At 39.9% G+C, this 11,763-nt stretch overlaps 1 protein-coding gene across 1 annotated transcript; it reads left to right on the forward strand.

The window, feature by feature from the left end:
- Positions 1 to 10,085: 10,085 nt before the first annotated feature.
- LOC150083178 (zinc finger BED domain-containing protein 5-like) lies at positions 10,086 to 10,445 on the forward strand. The gene has a single exon (XM_090378417.1). It carries the CDS (start codon positions 10,086 to 10,088, stop codon positions 10,443 to 10,445), a length of 360 nt encoding a protein of 119 aa, XP_090234543.1.
- The last annotated feature ends 1,318 nt before the right edge of the window (positions 10,446 to 11,763 follow it).

An 11,763-nucleotide genomic window follows, 5' to 3' on the forward strand; every position in this document is an offset into this window, starting at 1 on the left:
AGGCGCACGATGTGAACGGTAAGCAGAACAACTTGGCATTAAACAAATTATGAGTAGTGTTTTAGAAGCTTTAGCAACTAAGGCTGTATTGCTAAATTGCGCGTGTTCTGTGGTCGATTTTCTGTTTGCTAGAACAAAACCTGAGTTTCTGGGAGAAAAACCATGCTACCCTCGCCTGAGACTGACTAACTCAGCCACTTTGTGAAAAAGGCTCATAAAAATTCTTCAGGTCATCGACGGGACTCGAACTGAGTTCTTTTCCACGTGGTGTTAGGGGGACGGCAATTCTAGCAACTGTTCTACCCATGAGGAAGCCTAACAATTGCATTGCACAATGGTATAATCACCTCCAGTATAGTTTGGTCTTTCATTTCATAATAATATTCTTATTATTCCTGTAATATATAAAATGGCATGCAAAAAAGACCATTTTACAGATCAAATGAACTTTGGACGTTTGTTGTGAATGGCTGCGTTGATTCCAGCCATTTTATGACAAACGACAATTAAAGAACTGCTGAAAATTATAGCTGTAAACTTGTGGTTAGTAACGTGTTATTGTAAGAAGTACAAACTGACCTGACCAAGCGTATCGCTGGGTAAGATTTAAAGTATTACCTTGCAATAAGGCCTTTTTTTTAAAGCATATTAAATTTATAACTATAGTATGAACTCATACATTCACCAGCCCATTCTCAAACATCTTTCATTAAAGTCAAATTTTCAAAAATATGTTATTATCAAATTGAAAGATAGGAGTAACATAAAGTTCAAAAATAAAGTTCCAGTTCATAATGTTTCTCCACCTTGTCCGTCTATAAGTAACAGCTCTCAGTGAAGGGATTTCATGAATTTTTATATTCCTTTTAATTCCTTTAGAAAGATTTTTCGAGCCATCCTAAATTTCATAACAGTCGAACAAATATAAATCCGAAAATTATTATTTAATTTTTTCATGCATATCACATTGGTAATTCGTATAACTGTATATTGTAACTGAAGTGCTGGATGTTTATATTGCTATACACTGATTGGAGGACTGAATGGGTAATATGGCGGATGCGCAGAAAAGAAATGTTTTCGATTCGTGCATATGAAGTGTTTGCTTTTCGATGAGCTCAATTTTTGTTATCAATTTACTAAATACTGTATATAAATCATGAATTATTATTATTATTATTTTCTTATTATATTACTCAACGCAGAAACGTGAAATACGTGTTGCCATTCAATTCTTATTAAAATCCAGGGCGGAAATACGTTACCAAAATGTTGGTAACAAACGGAAAGACAAAAGAATCAGAATTGGCAGAAAATGCGTTGGAATGAATTCAAGCACATATGATAGGAACGTTGCGATAATGGGGTTGGGACAGACTTTGAGAAAATAAAAATAAAAGAAGCCGTTTACATTACGAAATTTAGCGCAGGTCGACTTTAAACAGAAACATGCGGAAAAATATAGGGGAACAGTAGAATCAATTTTTCAACAGTAAAATTAAGTAGAGACTAATTGGAATATGGCGGTGTGTGCTGGGAAAAACGTGAGGCTGTGGGAACACTATACCCTGGATTGGAGATGCTTCATACGATATTACGTCAGTAGTTAGAGAAAGGCCAATTTGTAATCTTTATTCTGACTCAGTATGCATGTGAACAAGAACTCGGTGAAAGATTTTGTAACCTGATGCTCGTTTATTAAAATTATTTACCATAGTATACAAAGTGTGCGAATAGTTTATATTTGGGTAGATAATACCTGCGAAGAAAACGTCTCATTTAAAGAGATGATGAAAGGAGCAAATAATTAAAGTATTAATTGTAAGGTGTGTGTGTAGTGAAATGAAAACAATTATTTTTATATATTGTTAGTTAATCAATTAGTAATTAGTATTAGTAATGGTCGCATGGTGCAAGAAAGCCTATGGCTTATGCTGCACCAGCCAAAAAATAAAATAATAAAATAAAATAAAATAAAATAAAATAAAATATCCGAACAAAACAATGATAAAAACAAAACAAAAAAATAAATAATAATAATTAATAAAAAAAAGGAAATTAAACCTATCATCCTACGCGCCTCCCCTACCCGAAGGCACCATCCAGATGACCCTTGAATTTCCCCAAACTGTCGGCCTCTAGCACCCATGAAGGCAACTTATTCCAGTAATTTATAACTCGCTGGCTAAAATAAAACTTCCTGCAGTCCAATCTAAACATATTCCCCCCGTAACTTGAATTTATGTCCCCTAGTTCTAGCATCATTTATAATCTTCAAAATTTCGTCCTCATTCATTTTACTGATGCCTCTCAGAGCCTTAAACACCTCAATCAAATCTTCTCTAAGGTCTAGTTTCCAAACTCTGCAACCCACATATTCGAAGTCTTTCTTCATAAGGACGCCCTTTTGCAGATCTCACCAGGTGAGTTACCCGTCTTTGCACCCTTTCAAGAAGCTCGATGTCTTTCTTTAGGTGCGGTCTCCATACTTGAACACATTATTCCAAGTGTGGTCTAACATAAGCCTTATATAATGGGATTATCACGTCCCTATCTCTACTTGCAAAAGTTCGATAGATCATCGATAGGACACCATGGGCCTTCCTTGCAACCTGTTTACAATGCTCAGAGAATTTCATGTCTGACCGTATCGTAACACCCAAGTCCCTTTCCTCCAGTACTGGGTTTAGTTGAACTCCACCAAGTGAATAAGTTATTTTGGGATTACTGTTTCCCAGGTGTAATATCTTACACTTTGTTGGATTAAAGCACAACTGCCATTTTTCTGACCATTCCCGAAGTCTATCTAGGTCTCTCTGAAGAAGCTCAGCTTGACAGTGATTATTAAATACTCTACCAATTTTAACATCATCTGCAAATTTAGACATCACGCCCTCTATCCCTTCATCAATGTCGTTTATGAAAGTTAAAAACAACAGTGGTCCTAATACTGATCCTTGGGGAACCCCACTTCTTACATCAACCCAATCTGAGGAATAACCATTTATCACAACCCTCTGCCTCCTGCCCTGAAGCCATCCTTCTGTCCATCTAAGGATTTTCCCAGTGATTCCAACCTGTTCCAGCTTATAAAGCAACCGCTCATGTGGGACTGAGTCAAAAGCTTTGCTGAAATCTAAAGCTTTGCTGAAATCTTAATTACATTTGGTAACTACATAGTTATTTACTTTTCTCTTTATACCTCTCATTCGTATTATTACTTTGTTAAATTTTTTTTTCAAAAGATTTTTTATACTATGGTGGGACGACCACATAAGATCAGCGATGCTCGAGAGAGAGAGAGAGAGAGAGAGAGAGAGAGAGAGAGAGAGAGTATAATAATCGGAGTAATTAAATTACACATGAAACTCTTTTATCCTTTACGCTACCAGTTCAACTATTATTTTCACTCCGTGGCTGAGTTAGTTGGTCTCAGGCATAGATAGCAAGGTTTTTCTCCCCAGTAACTGGGGTTTTTTCGTCCAGTAAAACAGGCAAATCAACCATAGAACATACGCAATTTACAGACACAAATACGGGTTAATGTATTTAATTACGGGCAACCCTAAAATAATAATAATAATAGTTCAACTATTAATAATGTGCTCGTAATATCCTGCTTTACTATATCGGTCATTTGCAGAAAAGCATGAATTACTTTCTGGCCCTGGTGGGAAAACCTGTAATAAAGATTATCATTATTATTTTTTAATTTCATATTTGAAAATTCACTCATTAAAGTTTGATTAATATCAAACTTTAATGAGTGAATTCCTGGTTGAGACTGAAATGATATATGATTAATTGCGTTAGTTAATTAATAAATTTAGCTCTTTTAGATAGATTTGTGGAGCCTTTCCAAATTCCATTAAAATCAGACAAATAGAAACGGCAATGGTTGAGAAATTCCTGCCAGTAGCACAAAGTATCCCGTGGAATACGCTTGGAAATTGGACATTAGATCTTGTAGTAGATCTCTTAACAAAGTGGATAAACACGGTTACATTACTTACATCATCAAGAGATTATACCTGGTCCCCGCAACTGAAGGCCTCTTTTTCCAAAAAAACAAATCCTTCACAAATTTTGGAAACAATCAGACTCTACAGGGTATCATATTCAAGAGCGCAGGCTGTCTCTTCATTAGGCTTTGGTTTTTTTTTAGGAGCATTAGCAACTAAGGCTATATTGCTTCGTGATATGCGGTGGTCATTCCCTGACCTTTCCGCATCCTCCGTATTTGGTGGTGATGGGCTCGAACCCCGGTCTAATCAAGAAGCGACTGCTGCTCCTTCCCACCTGGCTACGGAGGCGCCCCTTCATTAGGCACAAATCGGCCGCTAAGAAGACACCTTAAGAAAGGGAAAAAATAGTATCTGAGTTGCTCTGAAAATCTACTTGCAAATTTAGATTCTAGAAGAATGAATGAATTTCATACTTAGATTTTGAAAATTCGGATGGAACTAGCAATTTTACCACCACAGAACCGAAATAACTTTTCCAAACTGAATACAGTCAAATTTAATTGGTAACAACGTCATCATCGGCAGGAATCGAAGCAATACTACATTTTATTGTGCACTGTCTGAACCCTATACCTTGATTCTCTCAAGGGTGGAATAAATACTCCATCAGACATAAGAAGTCAGTGCCCACAGCAGTCCAGCAGTTTATGCCTATATCTTCGGCATCGACCCTACTCAGAATACTTAAAAAAACAATTCTATCTTAGTTAACAAAGCATCTCCTTTCACTACAGCAGAGGTCAGCAACCTTTTTTGAGTGAAGAGCCATTTTTGATCTAATTAAAAAAAAAAAAGAGAGAATCCGAAGAGCTGCACATCAGCTCACGCCAGGAGGAGGGGATGGGTGGAGAAGTTTTTTAAGAAATGGAATAGAGTGGGAAGGTGTTTTATTAAAAAATATATATATATTGAAATATTATTTATTAATACTAAAAAAACTTCCAGTTAGGTACGAATTAATATGACTCTTACAGCTGAACTTCTTGAGCGAGTCCCTCAACAGCAGGCGAGTATGCCGTAATTTTTATTTTTAAACGTGCTAAGAGACTTGCATTGTTCAGACGGTTTCTTGATTCACTTTTAATATACTTTATGTTTGAAAATATTTGCCTGCAGAAATTTGTCGAACCAAAAACTGAGAGAAGTCCAAAAGCAAATATTTTTTTCAAATGTATATACGTGTCTGGTAAGCTACTCCACGCATTGAACACAATTTGGTCTTGCATTTTCAACTCATCTATCGCCGTCCATTTGTGTAAAATCACAAGGGTAGCCTTTTGCCTTTCCAAATCCTCAATTTCAGTTTTAAGGCATTTTAGTCTTGCACTCCACATGTCCTTGATTTTTAAGTCCTCTAATTCCAATTCAAATTGTGCTTCATGTGGGCTAAAAGTTAAAGAGCCGCATGCGGCTCGCAAGCCTCAGGTTGCCGACCCTTGCACTACAGCCTCCACAATGCCGCATGCATTGGCTAACTGCTCCACTCTCACAAGCCTATTATGGATGTTTAATTATAATTTATTAATGATATTACAGTAGCCGTATATAATGTCAGTTCATCTTTAGTAACATATGCTAGCAGTGCGTTTCTTAGATGAACAAAAAGTTTATTGATGAGGACTGTAATTGTAGAGTGAATGCGCCGCGAAATGGTTAATGAATGATCTTGACCGGACTATATAAATTCTTCCTACTATTGTATTAATATTAGCTATACCTACCTTGTGGAAATTCTTTGGAGAGAGGGACTTTTTTAAATCGGTATGACAAAGCTCTTTTTGTATCACAACGAGGTCAGGAGAATATTGTGGTGAACATGCAGGTACGGATTTAAGCACTAGGAACTTAAATCCGTGCGTCCCTTCAGGGAATCCGAGGAAAAATGTCAATAATCTTCTTTGGGCATTTACCGAAGCGGCATCCCCTCATGTACCTGTGAACCCTCCATATCCAGCATTCAGCTTCAATACGAATCTAAATAATAAACACCTTTTTTTTTAAGCTATAACAGGGTGTTGTAGTTCTAACAGAGAACTAGTTACACCCGTAGGGGAGCAGTGGAGAAAGATTTCAGTCACCACTTGTTGACATTGCTCTTCCTTTCCCTAGAAAGTTACTGATATCATTGTCTTGCATCGGGGGAGTACCCGATATTAAAATTTTCATTTTTCTAATAAATAGTTTTTCATTTAGTGTCCCAGTACACGTTGTCGTGATTGTTGTTATTTATATTTTATAGCGCCCGGGTTCCCAACCTGTGGGTCGCGACCCCCAAGGGTGTCGCAAAGTGTTTTCTGGCGGGTCACCGCGGTTATTTTTAGTTGCAATTATTTTTATAGGAAATTTCACCACGAAGGTTTTAAACACTTATTTATTTCAATATGGCATGTGGCTACACTGCAATATTCTACTAAAAACAACTATTATATTTAGTCCACCCGAATAATTAAATTCATCTGCCATGCTGTCTTTTAATTGCGTGTGTTCTATGGTTGATTGGTCTGTTTGCTGGACGAAAAACCCCAGTTTCTGTGGAAAAAAACCCTGCTATCTACGTCTGTGACCGACTAACTCGGCCACGGAGTTAAAAAAGCCCATTAAAGTTCCTCGCGTCATCGACGGGATTCGAACCTGGGCCTTTTCCACCCGGTGTCGGAAGGATGGTGACGATACCACTGTGCTATTACCCGCTCAGTACAATATTCTACTAGTGGTTGTAACACTGATTTTTGATAAATGAAAGGAAGTGACTTAAAGTCCACCGCAGTGGATACATAAAAATATTAAAAGCCCGCCGTGTTCATACATATTCTTCTTCTTCTTGTTTGGTCCTTAGCTGGCAGCTGGGGGAGGCGGTTGGCCACGCAACCAGTATGCTGCTGTAGGTGCCGCAGGGTTTCGGACTTGCTCTGTGATGTTCTTCCATACCTTACGATCCATGGCTTCAGTCCTGGCCTGGTTAAGGTCGAGACGTCGGCTCTTCAAGTCATCTTCCACTTGCTTGGCCCACGTTTTCCTAGGCGCGGTCCGTTGGATGCTCCATTGGGTGGGTCGTTGTCTCCAAAGGAGTGTGGATGGTATTCTGTTCGTGCCCATTCTACATACGTGGCCAAACCATCTGAGCCTTCGCTTCTGGATTTGATCGGCAATGGTTGGTTGCTGTTGGCATCTGGCGCGGATGGTATCATTAGTGATGCGGTCGCGAAGAGAGATGCCCAAGATCTGCCGCAGGCATCGCATTTGGAATACCTCAAGTTTGTTCAAATCTAACTTGAGACAAATCCATGTTTCCGATCCGTAAAGAAGAATGGGCAGGATCAAAGTCCGGAAGAGTCGGGTTTTAGTCTTTGTGGAAATGTTGGTCCTCTTCCACAGACACCATTTGAGCGAGGCGAACGCAGTGGCCGCCTGTCCAATTGGGCAATGTCGTAGAGGATGTCCGTGGCTTCAGCGTCGTTACCGGCAAGGATAGCACTATCATCAGCAAACATCAGGTCAGTCACATATTAAACATTTTATATTATTTTATATTATTTTATATATCATACATATTAAACATTTTATATTATTTTAATTATTTGCTATGGCGGGCTTTTAATATTTTTTCAAATTTCCGCCGCGGCGGACCATGATTCACTCCCTAAAAATAAAACAAACAAATGCAGTGTTATCATTAGAATAAAATTCTATGTTACAAATAATAAACTGAAAAAAATATTCACTATGATACAAAATTAAATATCAAAATTCATTTTTAATCGGTGTCTCGATGTGTGCATAACAGACTGTCGAATACGGACCGTCGAATAAAGGTGAGTTGCTCTCTTAACGCAGTTGAAGATCACCCCGTATGTTTTACTGACGCCGCCATGTTTGCAATGATGTAATTCAATAATGTCCGCGATGTGAGACATTATTAATGTGGGGCGTCTAAGGTGTAAGGTATATTGATGTCATGCGGCACCAGGGGTTTCCCCCACCTCCGCGTTGCTTTCATTGTGGGTGTACCAGTTTGCTGGGAATGCCAGAGATTTAAAAGTGTGTGGGTATTGTACATGTGTAATGTCGTGTACCGTTGTTCATCTGGTCATTTAGCCGCTGGGCCCCTGTTGACGCCCAACGTTGCCCCACCTTCGCCCCGTGGAGGCAGACCAGGAACCCAGTAGACTTAGTTACTCTGGCAGGTTCTGCCGCTTAGTTTCCTAAGATTTCGGCGGCTAGGACCTTAAAAAAAAAAAAATCATAATATGTATGTATATGCACATGTATATACTCATTTCACTTGTCTGCATACACCATATGTTGTATGCCTATACACACCGCTGGGGGGTTTGATATTACATAGATGGATAGGCCGAGACTGGGCGAAGATTATTTTGAGTGTTGCTAAATTTAGTGTGTGGGGCGTTCGCATTGTATATAGATAGAGTAGGAGGGGAGACAGAAGACTGGGGGGTAAAGATAGAAATATGGGAGCGATAGAGAAGATGCCCCCAGTTGGTCAGTGAGGTATGCCCATGCCTCACCAGAGAGGAAAGGGGGGGGGGTCGGCGAGGGGACACAAGGAGTCTCCGCCCCGCCGTGGTAGGTTTGGAAAGGAATCGAGTCAGGTGCTCGATTCTGGTCCCCAACAAGTCTTGATGGCAGTGTAGCTGCATGGTTCAGGTCCATGTGGGCTTTTGCAGATTCAGGGTTCAGTCAGTCGCAGAGTTGTAGGCCATGTCCTTTTATTCTCATTGGAGGTATGGAATTTGTTGTGGGAATAGTAGCTTGTCCCATTTAGTTTCCAGTTGTGTTCTTATTTGCTTGTTGGGCTAGTGTGGCTCGGCGTCTGTTAAACAGTTTCTGTGCAAATTCGGTGAATGCCATGTATGGTCCTTTATCGTCCAGAATGAATTTCTCCTGATCCTTGGGTGAATGTTGTAGTCTTGTCACCAGCTGGCAGCGGATGTCGTCGTATTGGTGGCAGTCATACATTAGATGCGACCAAGTTTCTGGAATGCCACAAGTGCAATTTGGATTTTCAATTATTCCCAGAGTTGTTAGTTTGGCGTTTAAGGCACCATGTCCTGTGAGTAGGTACGTCACGAACAGACCAGGTGCGTACCAGGTTGGTAATTTAGGTTGGAATCTATGTATATTTGGAAAGAATTTATTTGTTATCCGACCTTTAATGGAGACATCCCATCGTGCCTGCCACGCCTGCAGCAAGTGAGTCTGGAGTCTTCTTTTTTCCGCAATGCGGTTATTTCCTGGATCTCCGTTGAAGTCAAGGTGTGTACAAGCATTGCCTTTAGCGAGCTCATGGAGGATGCCTCTTCTCACCACCTCTAGGTCTAAGGGGAGGGTTCCTGCGATGACTTGCAGAGCGTGTGTGCTCACTGTGCTGCAGGCAGGAGTAGCAGTGAGTAGCATGATTCTATGTATGGAATCAAGTATTCTTAGGTTTGCAGCTGTGCTGGCCTTTTTGTACCAGGCACCAGCTGCGTATGTTGCGATTGGTAAGAAGGCTGCTTTATAATAAAACATCATCATTCTCTGTTTCAATCCCCACTCTCTTCGGGCAATTCTGTTTATTAAGGCAGTGCAGTTTCTTATTTTTCTTCTTACGTAGTTTAGGTGCGGTTTGAAGGATAAGCGGATATCCAAGATGACGCCCAAATATTTGAGCTCTGTGCTGAGCCTTATTGTTCTAGTGCCAATTTTAATTTGGGGTGGTCTGTGGATGTTCAGTGTTCCCTTTAAGAGTATGGAGTTGGTCTTCGTCGGTGAGATTTGTAGTAAATGGTGTGTGGCCCAGTCTTGGAGAATTTGCACAGCGCGGTTTGCCAATGGGGCGTCTAATGAAAACTGGAGCGAACTTAGTTCGTCAATAGTCAACCAGCTTTAGTTGGCGCCATGATAGAAACCACCCACTCGCTGTTGAGCGCGGGTTAGCTACTGCTTGCACTTTCTAATATCTAAAGAGGATTTTGCACGGAGCCTTTCCGTGCAACCAACTGACGACCTACTGACGGTAGGTCGTCATCAGTCCGTGCTGTCCGTGCAAAATGCGTACCCATGGAGAAAAAACATAAATATTCAGAAGACTATCTAAAATTTGGCTTTTACCACCTTGATCAGAAATGGCATAGTGCTGAATCTATGAAACCTTCAAAACTGAAACGTCACTTAGAGACAAAGTATTCAGAACATACTAAAGAGGATTTGGAGTTCTTTCGACGCCATGAAACTGGTCTCAGATCAGAGATTGATCCCTACAGGAAGTTTTCAGCAACAGAGCCAACAGCAGTGCAAGCATCATATGAAGTCGCATTGGAAATTGCCAAACCAAAAAACCCTTACACAATTGGAGAAATGGTCATCAAACCCTGCATGTTGAAGATGGTGAAGTTAATTCTGGGGAAGCCAGCGAGATAAATATGCGACAAATATCTCTGTCCGATAATACTATTCAGAAACGCATTTCAGATATGTCCGTAGACGTGAAAAAGCAGGTTTTGAATGAAATCAAAGTTTCTCCATTGTTTCTTTTCAAGTTGATGAATCAACGGACGTAAGTTCATGTTCTCAGTTGCTTGTCTTCGTGAAATATATTCATTCAGATGACATCAAAGAAGAGTTCCTGTTTTGTAGTGCACTTGAAACTATTACAAAAGGTGAAGATATTGTGGAGAAGATAAATACCTTTTTTTGAAACTGGAGGACTACAGTGGAAAAATGTGTGGGGTTTGTAAAGATGGAGTACTAGCTATGCTAGGGTCAAAGTCGGGCTTTCAGACAAAAGTGAAAGAACTTTCTTTCCAAGCAAAGAGCATTCACTGCATGATTCACCGATATGCTCTTCCCAGTAAGTCTTCCAGTTACTCTGCAAAAGGTGCTTGATTCTCTTATCAAAATTGTGAATTACATCAAATTTGGAGCCCTCAACACCCGTCTCTGTTTAAAGAACTCTGTAAAGACATGAATTCTGATCACGAGGTTCTTATTTTCTACACTGCTGTACGCTGGTTGTCAAAAGGAAATGTTGTCAATCGTGTCTTTGAATTGAAAGATGAAATCAGGCTGTTCCTGGACGTGCAGGGGGAAATATGATCTTGTGGCTTACTTTAATGATGAAGCTTGGAAGAAGAGAATTGCTTACTTAGCAGACATTTTAGACCAGCTAAATAAGCTGAACCTGAAACTTCAGGGAAAGGAAACACACATTATCCAATTTCAAGACAATCTTCACGAATTTGTATCCAAGCTGCAAACCTGGCGTCGGAAAGTAAATCTTGGCAACATTGCCACGTTTGAAAAACTCTGTAGTGTGGCAGAGGAATCTGAAGGTGAACTGGATGAGAATCTGAAGGAGGAGATTATTGGGCACCTTGAATTCCTTGAAAAGGAATTTCAGCGGTACTTCCCTGAGCATACAGAAAAAGAAGCTGTACTGGTACGAAACCCATTCTCTGCTTCCCTGAATGTAGCTAGCATTCCTGATGAAGTACAAGATGAATTCTTGGATCTGCGGAACGATTCCTCGGCACGTAATTTGTTTTATGAAAAATTGCTGACTCAGTTCTGTTGATCTATTGTATCAGTCATATCCAAATGTCACAATGTTTGCCTTTCGAGTTTTACTTCCATTTGCCTCTACATATCTCTGCGAGAGTGGATTTTCAACACTTCTTCATATCAAAACAAAGGCAAGAAACAGACTGAATGTTGAGAATGACATGAGGTTGGCTTTAAC

This window comes from Mastigoproctus giganteus, chromosome 7 (assembly GCF_048544385.1).
Source record: "Mastigoproctus giganteus isolate SK-2022 chromosome 7, ASM4854438v1, whole genome shotgun sequence".
Lineage (NCBI taxonomy): Eukaryota > Metazoa > Arthropoda > Arachnida > Uropygi > Thelyphonidae > Mastigoproctus > Mastigoproctus giganteus.